The sequence below is a fragment of the Heterodontus francisci genome, chromosome 9 (assembly GCF_036365525.1).
Source record: "Heterodontus francisci isolate sHetFra1 chromosome 9, sHetFra1.hap1, whole genome shotgun sequence".
NCBI lineage: Eukaryota > Metazoa > Chordata > Chondrichthyes > Heterodontiformes > Heterodontidae > Heterodontus > Heterodontus francisci.
Genome location: NC_090379.1, coordinates 22,933,531 through 22,946,050, shown reverse-complemented (window position 1 = coordinate 22,946,050; position 12,520 = coordinate 22,933,531). Strand labels below are relative to the sequence as shown.

The following is a 12,520-nucleotide window of genomic DNA, read 5'->3' as shown; positions in this document are numbered from 1 at the left end:
TTTGCTCATGAACTGGGGGGACAGTCAAAGGAATGGGTGCTTTATTGGATCAGTTATCTGTGATCACAATTTATTTTTATTATGGTGCTGGACTGAGATGAAGGAAACTTTCCAGAAATGTGAATACCAGTCTCTGGTAGAGCTGAACAAATATATTCCAACTGTAGTCACAGGATTCAAGGGACAACTTGACCTGGGACTTGAACCAGGGACTCACTGGAATCCTGGAATCTTACAGCACAGGAAGAAGCCATTCTGCCCATTGTGCCTGCGCCAACTCATGGAAAGAACTATCCGATTTAATCCCACACCCCAGCGTTTTCCCTATAACCCTGCAAATTAGTACGCTTCAAGTACATATCTCACCTAGTCCATCATGATCACTGGTACTACTGAACCACCCTGCTCAAATAGCAGTAGGTCTGTATAAAGTGCAAAGCTATCTGCGTGACGTGACAGAAGAACATAAGAAATAGGAGCAGGACTAAGCATGCAGGCCTGCTGTGCTATTCAGTAAGATCAATGCTGATCTTCTACATCAACTCCACTTTCCCACCCTACCCCATATACTTTGACAAGAGTCTATCAATCTCAGTCTTGAATATACTTGACCATTAAGCATCCACAGCCCTCTGGGGTAGGGAATTTCCAAAGATTCACAACCCTCTGATTGAAGACGTTTCTCCTCAACTCAGTCCTAAATGACCTTATTCTGAGACTATGACACCTGGTTCTAGACACTTCAGTCTGGGAAACAGCCTCACAGCAACTACCCTGTCAAGCCCTCTTCTTAAAAAAAAAAATGACTCAATGAGATCATCTTTCATTCTTCTAACCTCCAGAGAACATAGGCCCATACCACTCAATCTCTTCTTACAGAAGAGCCCTCTCATCCAGGACTCCATCTAGTAAAAACTGATGAAATCCATCATTGTGGTTAATTGAGCATTAATGTAAGGAAAGCAGGTCTGATGTGATTCCTTTCTTGGGTTAGAGCTTGGGAGAATATGGGAAACTAAGAATTGGTGCACCATACCTAGGAGTGTTGAGGTTGTCACTCAACACTGCTAATAGTCCATTTCCCAGCAGTGTTTTTTTTCCTTTCTGTTTTCAAGCGTTAAAAAATGCCTATATTAACCAGATTCATTTCTTTTCTCTCCCAGTTGTTGCAGTGGGATTATCGCTGCCGACTCGGCTCAGGGGAGAATGGAGCACAGGAGATAAAATCTCACTCTTTTTTCAGCTCTGTGCACTGGAACAAGCTGAATGGCTATAGATGAGGCATGTTGCAGGACATACCTTGCCTGACCTAATGACTAGCGACAGCAGCTGGGATGGAGAATGGAGTGGACCAAGCAGATATGGGAACTCATGCAATTATACTGACCCACAAACAATTGCAGCGACCATGAGCAAAGAGCACCAACAGAACATGGCAAATTGCCACAAAGACTGGAACTCTACCTGCGCATGTTTAAGCCAGTTAAAGCAACACTAAAGCTGATCATGGGTCCCATTGGCAGAGAACCAACGAGACGGGACAGGATGTTCAGTGAAGTCTTTAACCTTGAACAAATGACATTAATTATACAAACATCTTTGTGATGGGATGTACTTGGAAATAATATCTGTGGCTGATTAAATAGCCCTTCACTAGCCAAGCAGTTCCTCCTCTTCCGTAAGGGGATCACTTCCTCTTTTTCTCAATTCTCACTTTTCCAAGCCCATCTCTTAATCTTTCTCCCTGCCATCTCGGTGTAGCAGCTCCCAATTCCATTCCCCTAATGACTGAGTTTTCTGCTTCTCCTCAGCATGCCCTTTCCCCATTACTGGCAAGGCTGGCAGTCCCAAACTATTGTCCTTCCCTGAATGTGAGCAATGTGCCAGTGTATTTGGTGATAAATGGGTAAGAAAATGAACCACATGCTTCAGAATGTCCATTGATTGATTGTATCAGAAATGTTTGGAAGTTGTTATGGTTCTGGTTCACTTGCAATCCAGACTCGCCCAATTCATACAATCTGTCTTGAATTTCTGTATTTTTGTTGCTCCTTGAAGTCACAAAAGCCAGAATTCATGGGAAGAGAAGATGGGATTTTCTCCATCAAAAGAAAATGCACTTGCATGTTTTGGGGTCTTTTTTTTTAAGTAATTTTTAAAAATTACGTTTGTGGTTTGATTACCTGGAGGCTTCCACCAGTATGAAATCTTCTGTCAGGTGGCCCCTTATTTTTTCCCTCCTGTCACGTGGGGAAGTGTCAGACTGTTGCGTGCCTGAGATCAGGCATTCAGATCTTAAGGGGTGAGAAGAGGCTCATGGTTAGGTATCCATGCTCCATTACCACATGATATCGCATATTGAGTCTCCAAAAGTCCTTGCCGCCAAGCTGTTTTGTTTTCTTTTTAAATACCTTTCAGAATCTTTTAACCAAAAGCATGAAGGTGTGAGCAGGAGTGAGACCCAGAGACCTGTGTGCTTCCATTGTAATAAGGCAGGTCATCTAAAGGCTGACTGCTGGAAACTAAAGGGAAAAACCTGTAGCATGAATCAGGGCACGCCTGTTCAGTGAAGAAGGGATCCTGATGGAAAGCACAGCTGTAGCTTTAACTGCAGTAAGAGTGCAACCCAGGAAGGTTATGGCTGCAAGTGCAGGAAAATGTAATAGGATTCCTGATGGTTATCAGGGTTTTGTGTTTGAAGGGAAAGTAGCCCCATACGCCTCGAGTGGGGAAAGCAAGCCCTAGTACACGGGCCGCTAGATTCCTTTTACTGGGAAAAGGTCTGACCTTTCTCCTAGAGAGTGCAGTGAATGCCAGAATGGTGGTGAATGGTATTGGAGGGCAGTGTATGCCTGTACCTGTATACCGGGTGTACCTGGGACTTTTGACCGTAGGGATTGTCCCTAGTTTGCCTGTGGACAGGGTTGACCTGTTCCTAGGTAATGATCTGGCGGCGGTGAAGGTGGTAGCCCGCCCCCAATAGAAAAAGAAAGACCGCAGGAGGTCCGAGAGACAGGGCAGTGGCAGGAGACGGTCCCCTGCAGTTTCCCTGAATGTGTAATGAGTGAGGCCATGATCAAACCAGCTCCCCCAGAGGAGACTTAATTGGCACTGCAGGCAGATGACCAAGAGGTCTGTCTATCTGAGACTTTCTTCAGAAAGTTAGGAGACCCAGGGAATGAGTTAAATAAATCTTCCCTAGCTGAGGGTCAGCGAGCTGATCCAGTATTGAGAGTTAGCACAGGCTGGCCAGTCTGAAATTGAAGCAGAGGGAGTCCCTGATCGCTACTATTTAAAGAATGAGGTACTGATGAGGAAATGGAGTTCGCTTCACAGACCTGAGAGCAAGGAGTGGTTCACCAGTTAGTGGTGCCGCAGAGGTACCAGAGAGAAATAGTAAGAATGGCCCATGAGATTGCAATGGCTGTACATGCCGGTATACGAAAAACCAAAGCCCGCATAAGATAGAAGTTTGACTGGCCAAAACTCCACGAAGATGTGATGGAGTACCGCAGGAGTTGCCACATCTGCCAGGTTAAGGGAAACACCAACCTACAGTGAAACCTGCACCCCTAAGTCCTGTACTGGTGTTAGGAAGACCCTCCAGCAGAGGGCTGGTGAACTGTAAGGGGCCCCCGCCGAGAACAAAAGGGGACAGGCTGGCTAAAGGTTAGAATGGGAAGGGGAAAAAGCGACCAAGAGGGCAGGTTAAAGGAAGTCTGGGAGGAATCCCGGATAAAACCCCTACTGTCCGGTCAGCCAACACTGAAAAATTTGAAATGTTAGACCCTACATCCTCCTATGTAAATGCAGACACTAGAAGTAACACCCAGAGTTGCTAACAGCATTTACAGGAACCTGCAGAAACAAAGAAAGACCTCCTAGGGGGCAGAAAAACTGTGAGGGTGATTCCTCACCCAGTTGAAATGCCACAGGGGAATGCAGTAGAGTCTGCACAAATACCTGCAGGCAGGAGTGTCCTAGAGGACACAGGGGAGATCAGCAAAGAATCTTCTTTTCCTCTCCCCCCCCCCCCCCCCACCCGCAGCAGACAGGAAAAAAAGAGAACCACCCATCCCCTCCAGTCAAAAGCCTTTGTATGACTCGGCAAAGCACTGAGAGATTTTACGATGAACCCGCCCACTACTGATTCTCCTGAGGAAAAAAAATTCCAACTTGGGGCTAATTAAATCTAATTCTCTCTCTCCCCCCACCCCAACCTTTGCAGACCTCAACAGGAACAAAGACCCTAGGCAGTCATGGAAATGGGCAAACTGAAGAAAAACTTCCCCAAAGAACCACATGTTTATTGGGATACCAAAAAAGGGCAGTTTAAAGCAACACTGCTGCCAGGAAAAGACAGGCTGTAATAAGTCTTAGGATTTCTGAATGAATGGGAATGACTGAGAGACACATGCTTTTTCCTCTATCTTATATTTTCTCTCTCGACCTTTTTTAATGAAATGTGCTTTTCTCAAATCGCATTCCATTCCGCTGGGTGTGGAGGTGTCACGCAGGCCCCCACCTGCCAAGAATGAGGCATATTAATTTTGTCATATGAACATTGATTTTAAACTTGCTGGGAAGAGAAGGCCTGTTACAAGGGCTGCCAGACACTGGCTGAGAAACATTTGCACACTAACAGACGGTGCTTGTGCAGACAAAAGGACCATTCCCTGACACATTCAACCCACAATGGATTTTGATCACCAGACATTGAAGGTGTAAGGAAGAGCATTCCCGAGACTGCTAAGGTGATGCAATCCACAAAAGCCAGGACTGGTTAAACAAGCTGGCTACATGACGAATCTGTTGGTCCAGGGCTTTTTGAATTCGCCACAGTTTTTGGAAAGAAAAAGACTCTTTTTGCTTCTGAAGTGAGAAGACCTCTCTTGTCTGCTCCCATCTCTTTCTCACTAGCCTCTGGACCCACTGAGGACACATGAACTTTGAGAGAAAAGTCTCCTACATTGAACAAGGTTTAAGAAAAGTACTGAGCAAGACCTACCTACAATCAAGGACTTTACAGTGAGCTCAAAGAACAGTAACCAAAACCATCTTAAGATATTGCCTCAAACTTTTCCACTTTATTTCTTCTAATTTTTGTCTATCTGCATGTGTGTATCATGTATGCATTGCTAGCGTGGGCACGTCGCGTATTTGTAGGCATTAACCAAACTAGAGTTTTAAGTTTAATAAAGTTCAACCCTTTTTCTTTAAACCTAAGAAAATCTGTTTTCCTAGTTTCTTTGCCCTATAATTGAAATTAAGTGAACAAGGATTCAGTAAGGGGGAGCTAAAAAAAGAAAACTGTGTTTAAAATTAAACCGTGTTACAGTAAGACCAGGTGAAGGCTGAGGGGGAACTCTGGACCCCTTTCTCACCTGGTCGTAACAGACAATTTGATACAAATGTGTGCAAGTCGAGCGGGAGCTGCACTGTGACTGCTATTAGTGTTACTGACACATTAAAAGAGTTAATTTCATACACCTGTAAGGGTGCACGCTAGTTGCTGCACCTCCTGCTCCTTTTGGGACTTGGCTCATTCTTGGTCGACTATTTGAACAGATGAAAGGAATTGTTAGCGGTACTTTAATGCAATCCTTTGCTACCCTACCAGTTTTCTTATTGACTCCTTTTCAAAACAAGTGAAAACAGCTGCCATCATGCAGTTTAAAAAGAAAACTACCAGGACAGGATCTAAAAAACATTTTTACTTGTTTCTGTAATCTCACACAGTCCATCCCAGATGAAGCATAACAATTCATTCTTGTCTGGTAAACTAGGACTCATTAATCTCCTGTAAATCTGCTGTTTGCTCTGGGTACAAGGGAATTGTTTTTGTCAGGTACTGTGCTGCTGAAGTCTTGGTGTCGGCTTCTATAATAGGGAATGATTCAGTTAATGTCTGGTACAGTAATGGCGCATTTCTCCGTGTTGTGTCCCATGTCTGCCGTGATATGATGTCTGCTGTAATGGTTTCATGTTTTGCATCATAGTAAAGTGTGCCTCATCTCTTTCTGAGTATCAAAATTATTTATAATGTTGGCAGTGTATCGCTCTGGGAAGTAGATGGCCACTACAGAAAACTCATGGATGAGAAAGAGTTAAACAGCACTGCGCTAGGTAAATAGTTTAATGGATACCCTCTGGTTAAGAGGCAGTCAACCTACCTGCAGTTGAGAGCAGACATTAGTTGTGTTAACTGCATCTTCCTCTTCCACTTTTTTGTTCTATATTTTAGCAGAATGCCCATTGTTGGCTCATCCATTGAAAGTTATCCTGTTTGAGTGACAGGCATGTTAACCATGTACCACACCATGTAATACTCTTGCTAGTTTTTTTGTGTTGATGGTGTCCCATTAAGATGACAAAAACTAATTGCTGTTGCTGAGGGATATTTGTAAATTGACAACTGCTTGTAAATTGGCATGAAGAAACTATCTTTTTTATATACTTTTTTAATAAGTTGTGATTTACTATTTTACGAATTATATACAGCCAATCAGGTGCAAGTGTGATGTACACTTTCAAGTTGGCACTTTGTCCAATGCATGCAAAACATGAGATAACTATATTAACTTATATCTTGTACATGATATAAAATAATAGATCTTTTCTTGACAGTTTTCTCTTCTTTCTTGAAAGTATTGACTCTTCATTGGAGAACAGTTCCCCGGGCATCAGTTGCCCAAGTGACCATTGTTTATTTGCGATCCTTGATTGAGTAGCAATAGGCTATGTAACCATGAAAGCCACTACACCCAACTGAAAACCTGTACACGCAAGAACTTTCAGTGGGAGTCCCAAGTTATGCAATCAGGCAAGGGAATCATGGCTGATTTTGCCCCTCCTAATCCAGGGCCTTTGAGGTTTGATGCATCAGACGTGATCTACCCTTTACAGATCTATGTTGACTTTCTTATCAACTGATAACCTTCCAAGTACTCATAACTTCCTCACAGTGGATGTTAAACTGACAGGTCTGTAGTCATCGCCTTCTTTCATACGGTAGTAGCAAAGTCAAATCAAATTTCAATATGCAAGTTAGATATCCAGGCCAAAGCTTCCGACGTGACAGCATAGGTATCTTGTAGGCTGCCTCCTCTGAGGGCAATGCTCTGTGCTATGCAGTATAACGGGGATGCTTTAAATCTTCTATCTATGGAGAATGTGGCAGCATCTACCATTGCTGCTTCAGAGGCAGTTGATTGTCCACTGTTTGCAAAGAAGGTTTGATCCTTCAGGATATGCTGTGGAATCTTCTATAAGGAATTTATTGGTATTTCACAGTTCGTCCAAGCTTTACACCATCAGTAATCAAGGCTGAGGGGAGATTTCTGAAAAGCTTTAGTGACCTTCTAGATTTGAGACTTGGTGGTGGTGGGTTGATCATGTTGGCCAGGATTGACTGTCTTTGCTGATGTAGTGGTTGTATTCTGTGCGGGGCTGCATATTCGCAGCCTAAGTGTAGAGGGGCGATGTTTGCAAGTGCAGGCAGCCGCGGTGTCGATTAAAAGCATAGTGATGATAATTCCCGGAGTAGTGTTCGGCTAGACGTCAACAGATTTGACATGGACTTGATAGCCATGCTGGAGGACACCAGGCAACTGCTGCCATACAGGGGGTTGGAGTGGCTGCACCCCATGTAGATTTGGTGAGTTTCTGAATGAGGTTGACCCTTTAGTGTCTTCCCAAGGTTCTGGAGCTGCTACCTATACAACACTATGCGATGGAATGTGACTCCTAAATATGAGAGGCTTTTGGCATGGTTTATCTCCTGTTTTGCAAAGGGAGATGTTCAGAGCTCAATTTCCTTGCTGGGTGTTGAGATGGAATGTGGAAGAGGTGGTCTTTTACAGGTTTGGCTAAATTTTGTTTTGCCATAGCCAACGTAAATGTCATCAGCAGATCCAAACTTGCAGGGCTCTGTTTTGGGCAGGTCATTGATCCAAACATTTGAATACAAGGGTGCCAGGACAGAATCCTATGGGAGTCCACTGTTCAATGTCCTATATCTGCTCTTCTGAGTGCCAATGAGCACTTATGGAAGTGTTGGTTGCTAAACATGGCGTTGACCAGATTGATGTGTGTAACTTGTTATTAGAAGGTGCACTTAGAGCTCAGAGGAAGGAAGTGACTCGCCTTTATCTCCCTATAGAGAAAGGCACCTGGTCTATGGCAGGGCATACACAAAATCCTCACTGCCAGAAAGTAGCTAGACTGGGACAGACAGCTGTGTACGCTGACCCACTCAATGGTACTGTCCTGGGATGATTTTTTTTTTAAAAAAGGAAATTCAGCTACATGCGCAGCACTGGTATATTCAGAGGTTTGGTGCTCAGGTTAAGTTTCTCCCAAGTGACAGGCATCCATATTTAAGAAGGGAGGGAGAGAGTATCCAGACCTTTGCTGTGGTACTGTGGACCTGACAGCAATTTATGATGCAGAGTGGAAGCATGAACTAATTTTCAAGCTTTCCATTATTTTACCATTTTTTATTAGTTCATGGGATATGGGTATCGTTGGCTAGGCCAACATTTATTGCCCATCCCTGATTGCCCTTGAAAAGGTGTTGGTGAGCTGCCTTCTTGAACCACTGCAGTCCATGTGGGGTAGGTACACCCACAGTGCTGTTAGGAAGGGAGTTCCAGGATCTTGACCCAGCGACAGTGAAGGAACGGCGATATAGTTCCAAGTCAGGGTGGTATGTGGCTTAGAAACGTGCAGGAGGTGGTGTTCCCATGCATTTGCTGCCCTTGTCCTTCTAGGTGGTAGAGGACACGTGTTTTGAAGATGCTGTCAAAGGAGGCGAGGTGCGTTGCTGCAGTGCATCTTGTAGATGGTACACACTGCTGCCACTATATGTCGGTGGTGGAGGGAGTGAATGTTTGTAGATGGGGTGCCAATCAAGCGGGCTGCTTTGTCCTGGATGGTATCAAGCTTCTTGAATGTTGTTAGAGCTGCATTTATGCAGACAAGTAGAGTATTCCATCACACTCCTGACTTGTGCCTTGTAAATAGGTTGTAGATAGGTTAGGGCCAATCAAGGATAGTAGTGGGAAGTTGTGTGTGGAATCGGAGGAGATAGGGGAAGTGTTAAATGAATATTTTTCGTCAGTATTTACAGTGGAGAAAGAAAATGTTGTCGAGGAGAATACTGAGATACAGACTACTAGGCTAGATGGGATTGAGGTTCACAAGGAGGAGGTGTTAGCAATTTTGGAAAGTGTGAAAATAGATAAGTCCCCTGGGCCAGATGGGATTTATCCTAGGATTCTCTGGGAAGCCAGGGAGGAGATTGCAGAGCCTTTGTCCTTGATCTTTATGTCGTCATTGTCGACAGGAATCGTGCCGGAAGACTGGAGGATAGCAAATGTTGTCCCCTTGTTCAAGAAGGGGAGTAGAGACAGCCCTGGTAATTATAGACCTGTGAGCCTTACTTCGGTTGTGGGTAAAATGTTGGAAAAGGTTATAAGAGATAGGATTTATAATCATCTTGAAAAGAATAAGTTCATTAGAGATAGTCAGCACGGTTTTGTGAAGGGTAGGTCGTGCCTCACAAACCTTATTGAGTTTTTTGACAAGGTGACCAAACAGGTGGATGAGGGTAAAGCCGTGGATGTGGTCTATATGGATTTCAGTAAGGCGTTTGATAAAGTTCCCCACGGTAGGCTATTGCAGAAAATACAGAAGTATGGGATTGAAGGTGAATTAGTGCTTTGGATCAGAAATTGGCTAGCTGAAAGAAGACAGAGGGTGGTGGTTGATGGTAAATGTTCATCCTGGAGTATAGTTTCTAGTGGTGTACCGCAAGGATCTGTTTTGGGGCCACTGCTGTTTGTCATTTTTATAAATGACCTGGATGAGGGTGTAGAAGGGTGGGTTAGTAAATTTGCGGATGACACGAAGGTCGGTGGAGTTGTGGATAGTGCCGAAGGATGTTGTAGGTTACAGAGGGACATAGATAGGCTGCAGAGCTGGGCTGAGAGATGGCAAATGGAGTTTAATGCGGAAAAGTGTGAGGTGATTCACTTCGGAAGGAGTAACAGGATTGCAGAATACTGGGCTAATGGGAAGATTCTTGGTAGTGTAGATGAGCAGAGAGATCTTGGTGTCCAGGTACATAAATCCCTGAAAGTTGCCACCCAGGTTAATAGAGCTGTTAAGAAGGCATATGGTGTGTTAGCTTTTATTAGTAGGGGGATCGAGTTTAGGAGCCACGAGGTCATGCTGCAGCTGTACAGAACTCTGGTGCGGCCGCACCTGGAGTATTGCGTGCAGTTCTGGTCACCGCATTATAGGAAGGATGTGGAAGCTTTGGAAAAGGTGCAGAGGAGATTTACTAGGATGTTGCCTGGTATGGAGGGAAGGTCTTACGAGGAAAGGCTGAGAGACTTGAGGTTGTTTTCATTAGAGAGAAGGAGGAGAAGAGGTGACTTAATAGAGACATATAAGATAATCAGAGGGTTGGACAGGGTGGATAGTGAGAGCCTTTTTCCTCGGATGGTGATGGCAAACACGAGGGGACATAGCTTTAAGTTGAGGGGTGATAGATATAGGACAGATGTCAGAGGTAGTTTCTTTACTCAGAGAGTAGTAGGGGTGTGGAACGCCCTGCCTGCAACAGTAGTAGACTCGCCAACTTTAAGGGCATTTAAGTGGTCATTGGATAGACATATGGATGAAAATGGAATAGTGTAGGTCAGATGGTTTCACAGGTCGGCGCAACATCAAGGGCTGAAGGGCCTCTACTGCGCTGTAATGTTCTATGTTCTAAATGGTGGACACGCATTGGGGAATCAGGAGGTGAGTTACTTTCTGCAGGATTCCTAGTCTCTGACCTGCTCTTGTAGCCACGGTATTTATATGGCTTTTCCCATTTACTTTCTGGTCGATGGTAGCCCCCAGGATGTTGATGGTGGGGGATTCAGTGATGGTAATGCCATTGAATGTCAAGGGAAGATGGTTAGATCCTCTCTTGTTTGAGATGCTCATTGCCTGGCACTTGTGTGGCACAAATGTTACTTGCCGCTTATCAGCCCAAACCTTAATATTATCCAGGTCTTGCTGCATTTCTACATGGACTGCTTCAGTACCCGAAAAGTCGTGAATGATGCTGTACATTGTGTAATCATCAGCGAACATCCCCACTTCTGACCTTATGATTGAAGGAAGATCGTTGATGAAGCAGCTGAAGATGGTTGGGACTAGGACACTACCCTGAGGAACTCCTGCAGTGATGTCCTGGAGCTGAGATAATTGACCTCCAACAACCACAACCATTTTCCCTTTTGTGAGATATGACTCCAACCAGCAGACAGTTTTCCCCCTGATTCCTATTGACTCCAGTTTTGCTAGGGCTCCTTGATGCCATACTCAGTCAAATGCTGCCTTGATGTCAAGGGCAGTAACTCTCACCTCACCTCTGGAGTTCAGCTCTTTTGTCCGTGTTTGAACCAAGGTTGTAATGAAGTCAGGAGCTGAGTGGTTCTGACAGAACCCAAACTGAGCATCACTGAGCAGGTTATTGCTAAGCAAGTGCCGCTTGACAGCACTGTCGATGACACCTTCCATCACTTTACTGATGATTGCGAGTAGACTGAAGGAGTGGCAATTGGCCGGGTTGGATTTGTCCTGCTTTTTGTGTACAGGACATACCTGGGCAATTTTCCACATTGCAGGGTAGATGCCAGTGTTGTAGCTGTACTGGAACAGCTTGGCTAGGGGCGTGGCAAGTTCTGGAGCACAGGTCTTCAGTACTATTGCCAGAATGTTGTCAGGCCCCATAGCTTTTGCAGTATCCAGTGCCTTCAGCCGTTCCTTGAGATCACGTGGAGTGAATCGAATTGGCTGAAGTTTGGCATCTGTGATGCTGGGGACCTCAGGAGGAGGCCGAAACGGATCATCCACTCGGCACTTCTGGCTGAAGATGGATGCAAATACTTCAGCCTTTTTGCACTGATGTGCTGGGCTCCCCATCATTGAGCATAGGGATCTTTGTGGAGCCGCTTCCTCCAGTTAGTTGTTTAATTGTTCACCGCCGATCATGACTGGATGTCCTGGGATGGCGGGACTGACTTATGAGGAGAGATTGAGTCAGTTATAGAACATAGAACATTACAGCGCAGTACAGGCCCTTCGGCCCTCGATGTTGCGCCGACCTGTGAAATCATCTGACCTACACTATTCCATTTTCATCCATATGTCTATCCAATGACCACTTAAATGTCCTTAAAGTTGGCGAGTCTACTACTGCTGCAGGCAGGGTGTTCCACGCCCCTACTACTCTCTGAGTAAAGAAACTACCTCTGACATCTGTCCTATATCTATCACCCCTCGTGTTTGCCATCACCATCCGAGGAAAAAGACTCTCACTATCCACCCTATCTAACCCTCTGATTATCTTATATGTCTCTATTAAGTCACCTCTCCTCCTCCTTCTCTCCAACGAAAACAACCTCAAGTCCCTCAGCCTTTCCTCGTAAGACCTTCCCTCCATACCAGGCAACATCCTAGT

The 12,520-nt window shown here is 44.8% G+C and overlaps 1 protein-coding gene across 11 annotated transcripts in view; it reads left to right on the top strand.

Annotated features, from left to right (window-relative positions):
- Window positions 1–6,563, top strand: part of rps6kl1 (ribosomal protein S6 kinase-like 1) — a 60,198-nt gene extending 53,635 nt beyond the window's left edge. For all 11 annotated transcript variants that reach the window (XM_068038676.1, XM_068038679.1, XM_068038674.1 and 8 more), the window contains one exon: window positions 1,164–6,563. In XM_068038676.1, the coding sequence (XP_067894777.1) occupies window positions 1,164–1,280 (117 nt within the window). In that variant the 3' untranslated portion in view covers window positions 1,281–6,563. The remainder of the gene's footprint in view (window positions 1–1,163) is intronic.
- The last annotated feature ends 5,957 nt before the right edge of the window (window positions 6,564–12,520 follow it).